This window comes from Phyllosticta citribraziliensis, assembly GCF_038025025.1.
Source record: "Phyllosticta citribraziliensis strain CPC 17464 chromosome Unknown J3D65scaffold_6, whole genome shotgun sequence".
Lineage (NCBI taxonomy): Eukaryota > Fungi > Ascomycota > Dothideomycetes > Botryosphaeriales > Phyllostictaceae > Phyllosticta > Phyllosticta citribraziliensis.
Window position 1 is genome coordinate 296,128 of NW_027117343.1, and position 18,680 is coordinate 314,807.

General features: G+C 53.7%; 4 protein-coding genes across 4 annotated transcripts; 1 reads left to right on the forward strand and 3 right to left on the reverse strand.

Annotated features, from left to right (window-relative positions):
• Positions 1 to 291: 291 nt before the first annotated feature.
• Positions 292 to 1,303, reverse strand: J3D65DRAFT_667570 (uncharacterized protein; the record flags this gene model as incomplete). The annotated part of the gene is made up of 3 exons (XM_066803036.1): positions 292 to 1,017; positions 1,068 to 1,246; positions 1,297 to 1,303. 3 exons carry the CDS (start codon positions 1,301 to 1,303, stop codon positions 292 to 294), a joined length of 912 nt encoding a protein of 303 aa, XP_066655002.1.
• A 1,454-nt stretch (positions 1,304 to 2,757) lies between these two features.
• Positions 2,758 to 4,032, reverse strand: J3D65DRAFT_533673 (uncharacterized protein; the record flags this gene model as incomplete). The annotated part of the gene is made up of 1 exon (XM_066796694.1): positions 2,758 to 4,032. A coding segment is annotated over one exon (1,275 nt), but the record flags the coding sequence as incomplete, so codon positions are not given.
• Positions 4,033 to 7,608: 3,576 nt separating this feature from the next.
• Positions 7,609 to 8,730, forward strand: J3D65DRAFT_602908 (PLC-like phosphodiesterase; the record flags this gene model as incomplete). The annotated part of the gene is made up of 1 exon (XM_066798164.1): positions 7,609 to 8,730. One exon carries the CDS (start codon positions 7,609 to 7,611, stop codon positions 8,728 to 8,730), a length of 1,122 nt encoding a protein of 373 aa, XP_066655004.1.
• Positions 8,731 to 9,993: 1,263 nt separating this feature from the next.
• Positions 9,994 to 10,950, reverse strand: J3D65DRAFT_602909 (uncharacterized protein; the record flags this gene model as incomplete). The annotated part of the gene is made up of 2 exons (XM_066798165.1): positions 9,994 to 10,330; positions 10,478 to 10,950. 2 exons carry the CDS (start codon positions 10,948 to 10,950, stop codon positions 9,994 to 9,996), a joined length of 810 nt encoding a protein of 269 aa, XP_066655005.1.
• Between the last annotated feature and the right edge of the window lie 7,730 nt (positions 10,951 to 18,680).

Genomic DNA, 18,680 nt, shown 5'->3' on the forward strand with positions numbered 1-18,680 from the left:
TGTCTGAAATTAAAATTGCAACCGAATTCAGTTTTCTGAGATCCCACTCCAACCCTTGCCGTCACTTGCCGCCAAACTCCATGTCAAGCAATATGCCGTTCTTTCATAGATGCATACCCCTTTTTGGAATCCTCCGCTTTTTTTCCAAAGAAAATTTTGTCCGTCTCAGGTTCGGAAACGTGAAAGATTTGTTGCTCGCCTCACCCCAACGCTCGCAAGGAGCATTGAGCTCCACTGCCATTCACTCTCGAGGAGCATTCAGTTCCATGGCCATTGATGAGAATGTGCCATTCATTTGACACGCCTTTTCTTGGTTGGTTGGGTTCCAATGTTGGCTTCTTCTCCATCGCTTGACTTGATGTCGTACTCGTCGTACCATTTATCAGGCGGGGCTTGCGGGTTCCACCTTTCAATCGAGAAATTATTGCGACACTTCCTGCACTGGACTTCGTTCTGCTGCAGCTTGTTTTCGAACGACACGTTCCAATCGCGCTTGCATACCTGGCACCAGCGCTCGCGCTTTCTGGTCTCGATGTTGCAACGCACCAATTCGGGCCAGAATCCGTCCAGATTTTTCATGCTCTCTGCGAACCGCTGGTGACTCATGAGGCTGACGATATGCTTTGAAGCGTACGCGATAGCCTGTCGGCGTAGTCCTAGATCAGTGCTGGGTGTGGTCTCGAAAATCTTGTGCGTGAGCCTCGTGAAGAAGGCCGGCGAGAGAGTGCCGCAAATGTAGAAATTGGAGAGCAAGGCATGGAATGCTCCTTGCGCAGCCGACTTGAGCCCAGCCACTCGATATTTGTCGGCAAGCGCATACGCGAGGACCCAACGCATCAACTTCTCAGACTCTTCCTTTCGATAAATGCCGAAGTAGAAGTTATCACCCGTCTTTTTGCCCGCGGGTAGGTCCCTAAGTATTCCAACGTCGGCCTCGCAAGTGTAGCAGTAGGAAAGCATGAACCTAACGAGGATCGGGTCTTCATCGTCGAGCGTAATGACTCCTGTCCTGGCCTCCTGTTTCCACGCTTAGCTCGTTTCGAAGTCAAGGACATCGTAGATCTTACTATGAAGGGAGAGTCGTGCTTGAAAGCCAGCGCAAAGAATTCCGACTGTGCGCCGAGGACGACTTTGTGAGCATAGAATTCCTCGCCGTTGCAGCGAACAGTAAGGTCTGTGTGCTGCTTCGTTTTGAAGCCGGTGGTCGAGTACATGGTGAGACCTTTCGTCAATGTTTTGGCGTGGTCTGCAGCAGATGGATCAGCTTCGCCTGCTTCACGTTTGGAAAGAACATACCGGTCATGGCGAGGAAGCAGCTTGACGAGGTGATCTGGCGGATGATTTGGTGGAGAGGAGAAGTGATGAAGAGAGGGCTCGGGTGAATGTGCGAGGTTGGAGAGGAGAGAGAGGTGCGCGGTGATTGAAGAGGTAGATATACCCGCAGCGGGCACAAAGTCCAAGTAGGAAGGCTGAGTCAACGGAGGAAGTCACGGTGGCACCTCTCACTCCAGATGATGAGAGCAGTTGAGGTATTGAGCAAAGCTAGACCTGGATGGGGGGTTCATGTTGAGGTTGAAGAGGAGAGGAGCTGCGTGGTGATTGAAGAGGTAGATATACACGCCCGTGGGCAGCGCCGGCGCAAGGCCCAATGAGGAAATCTGGGTCAACGGAGGAAGTCACGATGGTACCTCCCGCTCTACCACGCTCCGTACTGCATCGCGCGCTGCACAAGCAGCGAACAAAAATATCTTCAACTCCTTCACCACGCCACGCCGTCTGGCAGACTCAATCCACCTCACCACTGTCTTACCGCACCACTCTCCGATTACCACATCTGCCGCCGCACCCGTCTCGCTCAGGCGCCTCTTCGAAACGACGCGCCTTCGTTCTTTTATACCTCCAGCTTGCTTCGTGGGTTGCACCAGCTTTGCGCAGTCCGCGGCTTCAAAGGCTTGCCAAATCTTCGCTTCCATTGCCTGAACTCACACAAGGAACGCGGCCGTACATGTCGGGGGATAGGATGCATTGCTTTCTACATGCGGGGCGAGCGACAACGCAAAGCCAGCGACTGCGGTTTGGCCTGTGGAGCAGAAGCGTGTTATTCTTCCACAGCTGTTGGTCGTGGCGAGGAGATACAAAAGGAAAGGATGCGCCCGTGCTCTTCCTGGAACGAATGGTCGGGAATGCGGATGCAATATTCTCGGGGTTTGCTGCAAGCAGCACACCATGGTAGTGATTGCGGCCGGGCCAGCGAGGGAGGGCCGTAGTATCCCTTGAACGGCGATAGAGCACAAGAGAAAAAGACAGTATAGGAAAGAAACGAACGGGCGGGGAGGGAAAGGAAAGGCAGCGTTTGGGCTTGGGTTTGCCGGACGGTATCGCGGCCGAAGAGGAAAACTCTGGACAAATGAAAGAAAGACCCAGGAAATGATGTGCGTAGCAACTCCCCAGAAATGTATGGACAGACCCAGAAACTTCTTTCGACGCCTTGCGAGATGCGTGGTATACCAGTATGAACCACCAGTTGCGCCAATCCCGATGCTCCTGTCCGCGTGTTGGCCCATCCGAACACGATGCCGTTTCAAACGCCAGGTACATGCAGAAAAACCCCAAAGACAAACCTCCATCCAAACATTACAGCCTGCAATTGTCGAGCAAATCCTCTATCTGCATCATTGGCGACGCCGCGCGGGTTCTCTTCGCATCCGGATTTTCAACCCCCTCAATGAAGCTCTTTCCTGCGTCGTCATCGTCTCCGGCGATGACGTCCTGCTCGTCCAACCAGCCCTCCTCCATGGCGAGGACGATCAAATCCTTTGCGGACCAGACGCCCGAAGTGGCTACGTTATCTGGATCCAAGAGATCCTCCAGCTTCTCCAAGATCTTCTCCAATGCCAGCTTCTTCTCGACGAGCAGCTCTTCAAACGACTTTTCGACCTTGGAAGCTCCCTTTTTCCTTGACCTACTCCCGTTGGATCTGCCCTTCTTGATCTTCTTGGTCGGCGTAATCTGGTACATCATCTCGTGTAAGACGAAGTGGAGCCACATGAGGTTGGTTTGGGGATGGAAGCCGGCCCAGGTGCGGCCTTTGGCCTTTGCCTCATCTTTTCGCGCGTCGACGTCGGCGAGGGGGTCGTCAAGGAACATGGCGCCACGCATGTAGCGGTAGATTTCATACTGGTAGTTTTCGGATGCATCGGCTTCAAACAGATAGTCTTGCAGCTCCAGGTCCTCATAGGCAATGTCGATGAGTTTTGGCTCCGGGGATTTCAACGGTGACGTCATTTGAGCTCGTGATAATGTGTAGTCGATGAGTGTGGTCTCGAGGCCAGTGAAGTTGAGCTTGCGTGCGAGCTGGGCGGCGCTGCTGGGTGCGGCGATGGGTTCGTTCGAGTTGATGGGCCGGATGCAGATGTTGCCCATGTGCAAGTCGCGATGTTCGAAATGCGCTTCCTCTTCACCTTTGCCCAACGCCAGTGCGATGCCCCAGAATATATCCCAGACGCCAAAGACGCCTCCAACAGTCTCCAAGTCTCTCTCCTCCAGGTCGCTGCCTGCGTCTTGCATCTCGATGACCGCCCAGAGCTGTGATGCGTCGTAGCTGCCTTCAACGCCGGGATCGGGAAAGATGCTTTTGTTCTCCTCCGGTCGCGCGTCGTTCCAATCCCGCCAGGCCTTGATGAAGGGTCCCGAAGGTGCCCCCTTTAGAACTTCGACTGCTCGAAAGTTGGTGAAGCCTGGCACTTCCGACATACGTTTGAGAAGTTTGACTTCGCCAACGACGGACTCTACGGAGCTCATGTTCTCAACGCGTTCGTCCAGCTCCTTTTCCTCTTCGGTCCTTCGTTTTCCTCGCGGGCGGTCGACAGTCGGAGGAGGCTTCAGAGCTATGATCTTGAGAACGGACTCGTCAGACTTGGTGAAACCATAAAAGTCTTCGTTGAGCGCGAGTCGGTACACCTCGCCGTAAGATGCTTCGGCTATTTTGATGACCTGGAATCGGGGTTCCAGACTGGCTGCCCATGTTGAGAATCGTTTTGGCGCGAAGTTTCTGTGAGTAGGGTCTGAGCAAAGGCGAAGCAGGTTTCTCACGTGGAAAAAGACTGGGTTTCGACGTCGATGCTCTGGTATCGAGACATCTGGGGGCTTTCTGCGCCCAGATTTGGCGCTTTTTGCCTCCGGGGTCGCTGTGGCCGTGGAAGGAAGCTTCTCTGAACACTCGATCGTTGGCATGCATGCCCCGAGGTCGAATGCTCCGGGAGGCGACGAGGCTCCTCTCGCTTCACATTCGGTTCGAGTCGTCCCTCGGTTCAGCTTTGCTTTTGGCCGTCGAGAAGGCGAGCAGACGACGTTGCTATCAATGGGTTGCAAAGCACGTTGTTGCCTTTCGACTTTGCTCCCGTCCTCGATTCGGTCGTCTTCGAGCTCATTCATCTTCGAAGCCCTTCGTTCCGGAATGGCCTCGACAGTTTTTATCGGCTTGAGCTCCGTTGGCTGTTCGGTCGGGCTGGTGAATAGGTCCGTCATGCTGCAGAATGCGGTCGTCTTCTTGGAACGCTTTCCGTATGTTTTGATGCCGGCCATGGTGTCGGCTCGAGTTGTCGGCGTATTCCGGTGTGGGTTTTAAGTTGAGCGCGGTTCCCAGCGGGCGGGTGGCAAGGGTGCGTGGACGGTCGGAAGGGAGAGATGTTGAGTTGGAATGTTGAAGAGGGCTTTGCGCAAGCTGCGACTTTTGCCTGATCTCGTGCTAGCGCGGTGGTTGCCCCAGCAACGTTATCGTCATCGTTATCGTCATCGTTATCGTCATCGTTATCAGCAACGACAAGGGCAGACGAGGCAGTCAGGGATCGTTCAACTGCGTCGCCTTTGTCAGAGGGCCACCGAAAAGCTTCTAATGGCACGGCGTGTTGGTCATGATTGCGCCCAAAAAGTTCGGAGACAGGAATGTCCGACATGCCCGAAGTAGACGCCCGAAGTAGACGCCCGAAGTAGACGCTCGAAGTAAGTGCCGAAGCAAGTAGTCTTCTGCATGTCCTGCTCAGAACTATTCATTTCAGCCACAAAGCAACGGGAAGAGCGTTGGGGAAGTATCTCGTCCCGAATTTCAGGCTGGAAGAAAGCATATCTCCATAAAACGCGGCTTTCTTTCCTATTAGGATCTACGTCCACATGCAAAGGCTGAGTATCGAAATACCGGTTATTCACTCTCTACACCATTAAACTAGATATTCAACATGGGTAAGGTTCACTTTTAGGGCAACAAGTAGACCAGTCACCCACAACTAGCTGAATTTGTCGATAAGAGGCCTGAGTACATAGCGCTCCGTGAAATCGATGGCTACGCTCAGCGCCTAAATGGTGGAGCCTCAGCACTTACCGCAAAAAGTAGGTCATTTGGACTGGGTTCTTGGTAGTGCGCGTCCAGCAGATGTTCAAGATATACGCGAAGCCCACGGATACAATACAAAATCTCAAAATCCAAATGCCTAGGTATAAAATGACGTCGGCGACTTGGCCATGCTTAAACGCGTGGTGCGCGCGTCTTATTTGCTTCGGCGCAGTATTAACTTCTCCATGACGCGGCATGACTCTGTTCTCTTTTTGGAAATATACCTTGTTATTTCGGGCTGCAGTCACCCTTGTGGCTGGTCAACATTGGCGGTAAGAGTCCGTGTGGGAGCTGTTGTTGAAACGCGTTCAATGACGGCTTCAGTGCAGCTTGTTACTAGGTAATTCTTGCACGCTGGCCGGAGACGGCGAGAGCTATTTAGAAATCCGGTTGCTAAATGGCATTGCTCTGACTCTTGAGCTCGATGATGGTAGGTTGTGGTACTAGAAGTTCACTTTCTAGGGGCATACCAAATTGAACATCTGCTGCTGTCAGCCTGCTCTTACCAAACCTGAATAACATTCATTGCGTCACGGGCGTATCTTTCCGCTCCCTTGCAAACCCCCATGTCAAAGTTGCCGCTGACTCGAATTATTAAGGAACCTATTTGACGGTGCATTTATGGCCAACTGTTGCAGATCAACCTGGACTTGTCACCAATCAATGCCATTGTTTCAACTCAATACGGCTTAGAGTTGCTACCCGGGCGAAGATAGTATGAAAATAGCTTGATTCAGGCCGTCGCGCCAATTACGCAAGACGGCGATAACAAGTCGTCTACCTAACAAAGCAGACAAGGGAACTGACGAGAAAACTGCCAGCACGACTGTCTCAGACCTCAAGCAAAGAAGCAAAGAAGCAAGCAAGACATGACTGCGAGACTGCAACCGAAGTTGCGTGCGCAGGTGCGCTTATCACTACCGGAGGAAGAGAGCTTCGTTATACTCTGTTGTTTTGGAGAACGCCGTAAATCAACGGTCTTCAGTCCACTGACCGAGGCTTGGTAGCAAAAGCCGTGGCAGACACAACAATGGTTGAGGTCAGTCAAGGAGAATTCAAGACCCTGAGAGATTAGGTCTAGGGAGCATTCGAGCCCCAACCTACAGAAACTGAGGATTGTGTGTGCCACGACTTTTGCGGCGGAGCCTTGGACCCTCCGACCACTCCGGCTCCTGAGGTCCGCGAATCATCCCCATCATCGTGCCGTGTACCGTCACGAAATTTGCCACAAGCCCCATCATCAACCTTGAAGGCAATGGAAGATCCCGTTCTTCGACTTGTGTGTCTGGAGCCGACGAGCTGGAAACAGCGGAGTGCAAACAACTCTCCTCATCGTTATTGCCTCGTCCTTCGTGTTGCGGAAGCTTCTTTTGCCTGCGTCACGCGCGCAGCCATTTCCACCCGGTCAGAATTTCAGTGACCTCTCCATGATTACTCAAGAAAGAGCCAAAGCAACTATTATATCCCACTAGAAAGCAATTCAGCATCTACAGATCTTGAATGCTCCAAGAGACCAGGCAAGAAGCAACGCCAAGCCAAAAAGGGAGACAGAAAGGCGCCGCAGTACGATTGACCAGCGAAATTCGCCACTATCATCCGCGGATACGCAGTTCAAACTTCTCCTGTGCGTACAGGTAAGCCAAACGGAATTGAGCAGTCCATGTTGCATTCCACAAGATGACCACGCCAGATGCAGGGTCGTTGCTAAAGTCGTCGAATAGCATTCACGTTCAGCACCATGTGCACATTCTGCGATCTAAAAACTACCCTGTTCCTCTATCATTTATGGCTTGCATTTAAGAGTAAGCTACACAAAATCTGTCTCTTTGACGTTTTGTAGACCCACCGTGTTGAGCCCTATTAGGGACCTTAACGTTCTCTGCCATGCCAATCAGGTCCATGAAACAGAGCACGCGACCTCAACACACACCCGCTGTCTGGCGAAAGCCCACCGTCTATCCTCCCGTTGAGAGCCTGTTCAGACTCGAAACTGCCATCTCTCGACAAGCTGCTTCGTGAATGAGGAGATTTCTAAAGTTAGCAGACTTTACGGCGTTGGAGAGAGGAGACGACGGTGGATCACGGCTTGAAGCTGCTGTGTTGCCCACTTTTCTCGAGGCTCACGATAAGAGGAACTGGCTATAAAGCCCACGTCTCTTCTCGTGGAAAGACATCTATCCAACATTGTGACAGAGAGAAAACTCCCCACTGTCTTCAACATGCTACTCCAGAAACTACTCTTTGCTCTTTATTTCGCTGCAGTCATCCACTGTCAATGCCTCAAAAACCCCAGCAAAATCATCAAGGCAATGAATGGTGAGGATGCCCAACTCCGCCTTGTCTTTGCCCACCGCGGCATCCAAACCCGAATCGCCGTGGAGAATTCTATCCGAGCCGTCGACGAGGCTTGCAAGACCGACGTCGACGGTATCGAAATCGATGTCCAAATCGCAAAAGATGGGACCCTTTGGCCGAGCCACGACACGCGGGTTGGTCGCATCACAAGCTACAAAGACAAGCCCACGGACACCCTGTTTGATATCCTGAAGGACGACCCATACGGACCCAAGAACCCACGGATCAGAGACTTGACACACGACCAGCTGGATTCTCTCTTCCTCCGCAACACCCGGGGTGAGGTCCAACAAGGTGTCTATTTCCACAGCGTCGAATTTGTGCTCACCCAAGTCAAAACCAATTACCCTCACGTCGCCATAGTCTTGGATGTCAAAAGTGCTGATGCAGTCACGCCTGCCGCTGAGCTTGTCAACCGGTTGGGGATGCAGGGGCAAGTCGTCATCAAATTTCTTGCCGTCTGGGTTCCGCCGTCAGCCGTGGCCAGCGCCACAAGAGGCGTCGGCTTCATCGTTGTCACATACTGCGACATGCTTGACGGTTTTGTGGACAAAGGAATTGGCCCGAATCCGCAGGAGAAGGTCAAATCCTACCTCTCAGCGTACTTCAACAATCCCAACTATGTCTCCATGGAGCCCCCGACCAAGAACTGGTTTGTCTCCAACAACAAAGAGGTTGTGCTTCCAACAGGGCCCGGTGGCTTTGTCGACAGGTGGTTGGTCAACGAGGTCAAGAGGGGTATCGGAAAATTCCACTTGAGGAACGACTACAATCTTGGTACAGTTGACTCTTTGGGGCATTGTTGTGTGGACGCCAACTCCTATCTTGCCACCTCAAGGGTCTTTGGCAAAGAAGGCCCGGACCAGCGCTATGATGCCAACGTCGTCTTGAAAGCTGCGGACTGGGTGACGACAGATTCGGCTACTGAAGTCCTGGCAGACGCTGTAAGGTCAGGTTTCCGTGTCAAAAGGGACACTCTTTGCTAGGGAGATTTGCTTGCCTTTCATGAATTCTTTCTCACCTCCCGCTCTTTCTTCTCTCTTTCGGATCCTGGACGTCATTCGCTGGTCTGCTCGCTTGCCGTTTTTGCCCTTTCGAGTCATTTTTGCGCGTTTATTGATCAATGGCGAGGTCGGTTCGTGTGAGGTTGTTAGTGAGTTGCGATTCTTGGGAGGTTTGACAGCTTAGGTTGCCAAGTTCCTCGTCCAAGGACAATTTCTCCCTATTCCAGAACACTGAACTTGATCAATTGTCTCGTGATTAATTAAACAATTTTCCAACCGCGGAATCAAAAAGAACTTCCAGACAAAGAACGGAATGCAGGTTCAGTGCTGCCTCTGCAGTGTTCATCCAATGTGCTTGCTCCCCTGAACAACGTGGACAGCATCTGAGTGATCAATGACGACGCCCTGCTCAACTAACGTCATCATTTGCTTTTTTGTTTGATTTGCGCCGCGATATCTTGCCAGTGCACTCCCTTCCTGGGCTTCGGATCGTCTAGAAAGTAAAGCGTACATGCAGGTCGGGATTTTTTGTCATTTTGGTCTTGACTCGTGGAATCGCGGCCGTACCTTTGCGAATGCCGGAATCGACTGGGAACTTCCATGGACAAGCCGTTACTCCTCCCCGTATTTGGTAACTTTTCTCCCGGTGACAGCTTAGATATCGAATGCTTCTTGCAAGTAGTCAGAGCAGCATTAGTTCGTCGTCAACTTCGAGATACTGAATTCTTGACATTGAGTCCTTCATACGGGTGAGCTGTTCAATCCACAAGTGGTCACCGTTGACGGCTGAGCTCTTGAAGTTCTGGTATGTTTCGACCGTTTCACACTATGGCCGGTCGAATTTGGCAATTATGCTTCGGAATGTGGCTGGGATCATGATCTACGGCAATCGGAGACGGTGAGTTTCGGTCCCGAAGCGGGAGAAAGCTCCGCTCTCGAAGCCACAGTCGTCTGAGGTGCGGAATCTTCCTTTGAAATACCTCTATGTCCACACTTTTAGCGTGGCGGTCTTTTTTATCGCCGGTATCAGTAATTACAGTGACAATCTGGCTTCAGGGCGGTCATAAGGCTTAGCATGTGGAAACAGCTAAATCGGCTACGCGTTTCCTGCTCTCTCACAGCCCCTTGATTCACTCCTCCAAACCTGCACATCGCATTTTCCCTTCCTATTTGCCCTCTCCAACCCACAAACACGACGACTATGCTCATTCCCATTGTTTGGCTGTCGAGTCCGTGTTCCGCTGTTCATTGCTGGGAGGCTCGAGCAGATGTCGCTGTATGACGCTGGCCATCGGCGCCCGGGAAAAGTTCAGCGAACGTAAGAAGTCTACCAGGCTGCATGGCGGTGATAGTATTAGGAGATGTGTCCTTCAGGATAATCCAGGGGCGACCAAATCCGCAAAACGAAGTGAATGGCCGGATATCACCGGAAAAAGAAGGAGGCACATTCGCCAGGAGAGCACGGGGGCTGCCGCCGCCACCGTTGTGCGAAGAAACAACATCGTCGCCCTCTCTTTTTAAGGTTCCCCACAGGTAGATACATCCACTGGACTTGGTACCGGTGCTCCTAGTGGTGCAGCAGCTGCCGGGGCCCGAGTATCAGAGAGCCGGCTTCTTGTCGCACATTGGGCTTTGAAAAAAATGACAGACTCTCTGATTCTGGCGACGGCAATGAGCGACTGCTCCCTGAGCGTAGTTGTGACAATAAACGGATATTCCTCAGGCGCACTTCTCACTAAAATCTCCATAATTGATGCGTGCGCCAGGGGCGTTGTCATCATCCTCATCGTCCTCGTCATCCTCGTCGGCGACGGCGGCGGCGGTGGCGGCCGGGACAGCATTGTCGGCCCCGTCCTCGTCCTCGCCCTCGTCCTTGTCCTTGTCGTCGTTGACGGCGGCGGCGGCCGGGATAGTATTCTCGGCCTTGTCCTTGTCGTCATCGATGGCGGCGGCGGCCGGGAGGGCGTCGGCCGTGGGAACCAAAGCCGGGTGGATGGCGGCCGGGGGCGGAACAGCAGGGTGAGTCGGAGGGAAGTTAGAGCCGGAAAGAGAAATGGCAGGGGCATGCGGCTGGTTGCGCGCCCGCCGTGCTTGGTTGCGGGCGACCTCTCTTTGGTTGAGGGCGGCGAGGTGGGCTTGGGCACCAGGGATGCCGGCGGCTTGGTTTCTCTCAGCGATGCGGCGCGAGCGCGAGCGAGGCATGTTGGTGGTGGTGGTGGTGGTGGTGATTATGATGATGATGGGGGGTGTAAGCCGTGGAGGCGGCGGGGGCAAAGGCGGCAGCGGCGCCTCGGGTTCAGGTGTCGCTCTTGAGCGTGACGTGGAGGAGAGTTCGCAAGAGGGTGAAAGGGTTGACGGATGATATAGTTCGTTGATAAGGTGCGGTGACGGCGTAAAGCGTTGCTTGGAGATGATGGTGATGGGACAGGACTTAAATCATGGTCGCTTAAGTTGCGGAACTATTGGTTATTAAAAAAGCAGGGAGGACAGTTGCTACAGGCGTGAGCTATCAATTAATAGATTATGAGGGGAGGGCTATAGATTATGAGAGATGGTATCAGAGGTGAGATGAAGATGTTCTGGCATACAACAAAGGCTCATCTTCTCAAACTGAGCGCGCAGAAGAACATTCTGTGAAGAGCATGATGCTTCTTCATCGAGGCTGAAGTGTCGGTTCGAATTTCGCGGAAGAGGCAGCTTGAGACTACGGCATGTGAGAGCAAAGAATGTGCTGGAACAGGAGCAGATCAACTGTAGAGCGCGAAGGCGGTTGGAGCGCCGCAATCGTTTTGAAAGTGAGTGCCAGTCTGCTTGACCGACGGGAGTCCAAGTCAGTTGTCGTTGCACTGCGTGCCGGCCGCAGTGAGTCCACTCATCGAACCCACAACAACAAAGGACAACTTTCTCATTGATTCGAAATATGATCCATGCATTTCACGACTCCTCTTTGCAGCATCAGAGCAAAACAACTCTTCTGTGCCTCTTGAAAATATGGAATCAGGTCACACCATGCGCGCATTGCAGCAAGCGCCCAGCGGCGCAGTCCCTGGTCAAAAAGCGTCAGACAAACAGACTTTGCGACCGTCAGGCTCTCACTGACGCTCAGAAATGTCCGTAAGGTCTGAAGGCGCTTTTCCATGCTCAAGTCATCGTCATGAACGAGTCGCCCAGCACGGCACATTGCCGACCCCAATCCCCGGCACAACGCCAGCACAATTTCAAAGCGACAAGATCGCTGACTACCAAAGTCTTAAATCCAAGATTCAAAGTAGTGAGGACATCCTGATCGCTTTCGCTTTCGCTATTGTTGTCGCTCAACTCCACAAGATTCCTCGGCCAAGAAGACACTTCTCAAAGCCGCCGTCCAAGAGCCAATGCTTTCAAGGTAAATGTGCTCAATCGCGATGTATGAATTGATGGCGTGCTGACATCAACTATTAGGCTCAGGCGCCAGTCGGCTTGTCTGTCTTTGTATTGACCTCTCAAAGTTGTCACCAACTCTACGTTAAACACCTGTGGAGCACGTTTATAAACATCACTTGGTGCCACAACCTTATTGCAACACACAAGACTGGTGATCACGCTTAATACTACCTATTTGATCTGTAAAAACTTCCTCACGTGGACAGCATCCCTGGAATACCATGTAGTCTCGTTTCGCTATTGCCGGGAGAGTCATGAGCGAGCAGGGTCAAGCTCAGTCGGTATGTCAATACTCTGGCAGAAGTCACACACTCTCTTTCGATGTTTCATCTCCACGATTTAGTGGCTTCCCACTTAACGATATCATGGACTCTCTTGAGCTAAGGCTCTCGAACTTCTGCGAATTCGGGTCATGGGCCATGTCGCGCGTCTATGGCCTGAATCGAGCACTTCTCCCTATCTTCTGTCTTTGACGAGTCCCAATGGCAAGCCTAGCCTCATGTGGCAATCCAGGTCATTCTTTAGCCATGGAAACCCTGTCGATGGCTGCTCTCTGAGTGGTGCTGTGCATAAAGGCTCAGCCCAAGCGAATCCGACGTTACACCCGATTACGAACATATGCCCAATGACCGCGCTGTCAAATGCACATTTGCATTGCAACAAGACAAATTCGACTCTACTTCCCATGAGCTTTACCAACTCATGGCTTGCGGACGCTCCTGCCAGTTGGTGATGCACTGTGATGCAAGTCTTGGGCACATATGGTACATTTAGCTAACTCTCGACTGGCGTTGTGGCTCTCTACAAGTCAAAAAGCAAACTTTGGGGAAATAGACGAGCTTATTATGTCAGTTCCCTAAAACACACGGAAGTTCCCTTATTTACGTAAATGTAGTGAAAGAGGAATGACCAAGACCGGGGCGAATGTCTGCCACGGCGCCGTTTCGATTTGCTCGACTATTTACGATCTTCATTTGCACATATTTTGCTCGTATTCTCGTTCAGTGCCTCACCTAGACTATCCCAGCTCACCGCGACGTCCGTCATGGCTACAGCGACGCCTTCAGCCATGCTGCTAGACGCTTCGCCATTTCTTCCGTTGGCGGACTCACTTGCCGCCGCTGATCTCAATCCCGTACTTCAAAAGCTAACGACAATCTACAGAATGTGATCAAAGAAACAGATGCTGCTACAGTTCACCTTGCTATGGCCGGCGACGACTATGTATGACATCAGCTATAACGTCGCGGCACAGTGGGCGTCGAAAAGAAAATGTGACAGACCTCCTGGCAATGTGAGTGCACTTAGGGAGCATCCATCTGAAGCGGTAATTACGCTTAGGGAGTATTCATCTACTGGTGCATCTAGACCCAGGGAGTCTTGTTTCTTTCAACACACGCCATGGCGGCGTGAGCACAGAGTAACTGGATCAGCCCGTCAACCAACAAAGATTCCAGGCCTGTCATCCAGAATATCCGTCGCATCATCACGACCGCAGCAGTCGTTCGCGCAGGCACGGAATGCATCCAATCAGGGGAAGTCAATTACTCAAGCACCTACGTACTTTACCTACCTAGCCAAAGCAAACCCACGCACTATCGCAACATGACACAAACCCAATGGCTTAAACCACATAAGCATAACCCACCGTCACCCACAGCCAACCGCCCGGGTTTCTAACGACACTCAGCCCCCGGATCCCCGGAATAACCGCATTTTGTCCGTCCCCGGAGCGCAACGACGGATGACGACTTCCAAACTAGCTTTTTTGCGGCAGATTGGGTTGGATGCGTGCCATAGAGTTGCGAACAGCCTTTGGCCGCCTTGCTTGAAAGATGGGAGGGAGATAGAGTTTTATTCGAAAGGGGCAGTTTTGGAGCGAGTGGGGCTTGGTATTTGCGGTTTGTGGTTCTCCTGCTGCTACTCTCCTTGTCTGCTTGGTTCTCAAATGACTCCTGTTTGTATCGACGCATTGTGCTTTTTGCAGTGTTGGTTTTACGAGTTGATTAATGTTTCTGTTTCCTTGCTTTTCCGTTGTTCTCCTGCTCAGGGGCTGGCTTGTGGTGAGTCCCGAGAGCGATACCTTTCTTTCCACATACCCAACAACCATAGCCTAGAGAACGAGGGGACACAATGATTGATTCGGCGATGCAGATGATAAAGCAATATTCGCTGCCTCTCAAATGTCCAATACACAACCACTTGCAACCTCAGGCAAACCCAACCCAGCCATACCCCTGAGCCCCCACCCCCTATTCCTCCTCCATCGCCTCAGCCAACTCCTCCTCTGCACGCATCAACTCACTCTTCCTCTCCTCCACACCCCTCATAAGCCTCTCAACCATCCGCCGCCTCATCCACGCACACTCCCTCTCAATCTCCTCAACATACCGTCCGCGCGCCTCATCTTTAGACCGCAGCCACCTCACCTCTTTCTCCAGCGCCGTGACGCGCTCATTAGCGGCATCGAGGGCCTCACTGCACAATTTCTCGCCATGACACGCTTCGGCCTAGAGCCCCACCCGCTTGCCGGCCTGCTTCGAGTACCACCTGTGCAGCTTTTTGGACGTTGCCAGCTCGGCGGCGAGGGCGGCCGCGCACGCTTTGTGTCAGTTGCCGCGCTGCTTGTATTCGTCGCCGCGCCGCTTGTGGAAGGAGAGGTCGTCGAGCATGGGATGACGGCGGAGGTGCGCGTACTGTGAGCGGTGGAATGGTTAGCTGAGGTTTGAGAGATGAGAGATGAAGGAGTGTCAGGGAGCAGGCGGAGGCGCACCTTACTCTTGGGAAGGTACTGCGGCTTGTACTTGACCAGAGAGCTCGTCTTGGGTTTGTGCTGCTGCTGCTGCGCCGGCGCAAGCGGCGCGTCGCTCGTGGAGGTCGTGGCGTCGGGGGCAGGCTCGCTGCACGCACGAGGGAAAGACGAAGCCAACATGTTGATGGTGGTGGTAGCTTTTGCAGTCTTGGATGGAAGAACTGGTGAAAAGGAGGTTTTTCTGGTCGTCGAAGACATGAAGGTGGCAGACTTGGTAATGGCGACGTGCGGAAGAGCCGGTGGACGAAAGGTTGGAGACGGTGCTGTTGGACGAGAGGTCTGAAGTTGGAAAGGAAGTTGTGCGAGCAGAAGATATAAGATGGCGAAGTAAAATCAAGTGAAAGAAACTTGAAAAGGGAAATGGTGTCAAGTGAAAGGGACTGAAATGGGAACACTGCGAGGAGTTCACGTCCACATTCACAATTCCTGACAGGCGCCAGTCATTTCCAACAGGCGCAACACAGTGCCTTCAAAAATACAGTGTCAGTTTTCAAAAGATTCCCCGAGGTTGATGGATTTGACTTAGGCTTTAGGGTGCTCGTCCACGATCAGTCTGATCTGACCGACGAAGTGTTGAAGTGGCGCTCCCTCCGCTTCCCCTTTGCTGTGGCTACGCTTTTCAGCAACGGCGCCTGGGGAGTGAGAAGCCTTACCAGTTGGAAATGACAACTCGAGCACATTTGCAGCAAGGAATCTTGCTTGCCTGAGAAACCACAACAATAAGACAATCAAAATGCCTTAGTCCAACCAAGCGCCCACGTGAATGCGTACCAAAGAAAAACCTTCGTGGGCGACACTTCGCGACGACTCCACATCCCTTGCCTTTCTCCCTTCTTTCCGGTCAGCTTTGAGTCTCAAAGACTACCACCACCAACATAGGACTGACTCCTAGTCTGCCTTCTTCTTGAATGTTACTAAATCTGCCAAATCTACAACGCAGAGACTCATCTCATGTACTTCTTCATCAGCAGTCCTCCATGCTCTGTCAAAGCAAGCAGAGCCAAAGCCCACCAACAAGCACCGCGTCCGTATTCCATGTCACATATTATCAACGACGCCGATTCTTCACGCACAACTCCAAGCAGCAGCTCTACCGCACACGAAACCCATCAAAAGCACGTCATACCGACATCCTTTACGCCGGACTTCCGCTCTGCCCCCATCACATCGCCAATCCGGAGCACAGAGAGACAGAGAGCTAAATCCGACTGAGACGGCCTCACAAACGTGCTCTCCCTAGCCCCCCGCACGTCAATCTACATCCTCGCCAGTGTGCAATCCTTCTCGCCACACTGCCCGCCTGCCTGCCGCACAGCTGTCGGAATCTGGAATCCACATAGCGGTCTGCTGCAAGCCCATCACGTCTCTTCTCGTCTCGCCTGGTCTCGCCTCGCTTCTTTTGCTTTTCGACGTCGCTGTGGCATCCCACGCCGCAAGTCACCGATCTCCCGTGCGTGATATCATACACTGAGCAGCCAAGAAGGAAAAGCATTGCCCAGACGACTTGGCGACGATCAAGCAAGCATGAGAGCAAGCAAGCAACAAAAGCAATGAAGAAGCTTCACTTGAGAGAAAGAGCATAGACGCCAACAGGCAAAAGGAATGCCCAATCGCATCCTGCCGTACCAGGAATCCGCCGCCGCCGCCAGCGCCGCCGCCAAGTACGGAGCATCCTCGTCCGACACTGCTGCACCTCATTCCTACCGACCTACCTGCTAACCGAGCGGCCTGCTAAGATCGTCAATCGACCCGTCATTCGACAAGTCATCAGACGCGCTGCCGCGTGCGCCTGCAGTCTACGCAGGCCGGCGGCTTGGCCCGGAGCGGCTCCTCGGCTTGGCGGCGGCGGAGAGGCGGGCGGGAAGGGAAGGGAAGATCAGGAGCAAAGCCGAGAGCGCATCAGATGAATGCGGCGGCCGTGATGCCGAAGCTAGACGCTTGGCCCGCATGGTGATGGCGACGGCGACGCCGCGCTGCTGCTTGCTCGGCGAGGCGAGGCGAGGCGCTATTTGGAGAGTTCGTGCGAGGAGGAAGGAAGAGGAGAGCACGGAGAGGTTGGGCTGATGTTGCTGCTACTACCAAGAGCTGAGCTGATATGCTGTTCATGGGCGAGGGTGGTCGTGGTCATTCTCATCTCAGCTGCCGAGGTGTTTGTCGTGCTGTCTGTCTGTCTGTCTGCAGTTTCAGTTTCAGCAAGCCGCCAGACGCCAGACGCCAGGGAGAGCCAGGCCGCACCGACGGCGGGAAGAGTGCCAGGCAGCGTGAAGCAGCGTCTAGCTTCTCGTGACAGACGGACAAACTGACGGCTCCGGCCACAAGCGGGTGCCTGTGACAGGTCGCGTCGCGCCGCGTCTCGTCCGTCTGGTGCCTGGGCATGTCGGACTTTTCTGGACGCCTTCTCGAGCACTTCGAGTCGGTTCAAGCGAGCGAGCGAGCTGCTGCAGCTGGGCGTGCGTGAGCGATGGATCGGTGTCCTGCCGTCGTGGTCCTTGGAACCCAAGCGGCTGGGTCTGGGCGAGTCGTTTTGCGCATGTCTCATCCTCGTGAGAAGCTGGATGGTAGCGCCGCACGGCGGGGAGGGCGAGCACCGAGAGCCGTCGGTGTGAGTGTGTAGACGACTCTCCTCGTCTCTGGTGCTTGGCGATTCGGATAGGCCGGGGGACGCTGAGGCTGTAGGAGCGTAGCGCTGTGCCAGTCACTGTTAGCAAGCGAGAGGCTGAAGTCATGGATGGCGGGCTTGGTGTTGCGAGGCAGGTAGGTAGCGGTGAGCGAGCATCACGATGTGAGAGGATGTGTGGTGGCAGAGCAGGAGGACAGCGAGGAGGCCAAGAAGTAGCACTCTCACGAGCCGTCGCCATTGTCGTTGAAACGGACGGAGTGAGACACGGTTGACAACGTCAACGTCGATGGAGGAAGGGTAGCAGTCGGTTGACCTTCCTCTCCACCGCGACACCGTTTTTTGCCTCCATGAGACGGAGAGCGACATCAATGCCGCCAAGGACTCTGTTGCCGCGCCCAGCATTCCGGCTCCTCCCCGCCCCGCCGTCTCTCGCAGCCATGTCCCCTGCGCGCGCCTCAACCGCATCCAGGCCATCTCATTCTCCGCCCGTTGGCCTGTGTCTCTGTCGCTCTTGGCCAGCAGCCTCTCATACCAAGCTAACGCAGCAAGCCCTCGGCGCGCCGTCACACCGGGGCGACACACAGCTTGGCATGCCACGGGGCGGCGGTCGAGCGCCGTCTTGGTCGTTGTGGTGTTTGCTTTCCGGAGCTGGCTGTCGTCCACCGCCGCTAACTGCGTCCAACAGAATCACCACCTCCATCCCTCCCTCGCAATTCCAAAGCAAGGAATCCTCCACATCAAAAGTAAAGCAGACGGCAACACGCCAAGCGCGCCAGCGACCATCCCGCCGGCCCACTGGGTGCGGTGTCGCCTTGTCCCCGCACTCGCACCGCCCATCTCTTCCCAATTCTTCAACAACACTGCCTTGGATGACGATGAGTTGTCGCGCGCGCCACTCAACTCTCTCCACACCACATAGTTGGCACCAATCCTAGCCTCCAAAATCACATCCCCACGCCCCCACGCCCCATCCCGCCCGCCCTCCCCAAAGGCAAGGCATGGCAAAGCAAGGCCAAGACGAGGCAAAACCGGAGACACCGGCCAAGCGCCAAGGCAGCGCGCCGCGCAGCGGCGTCA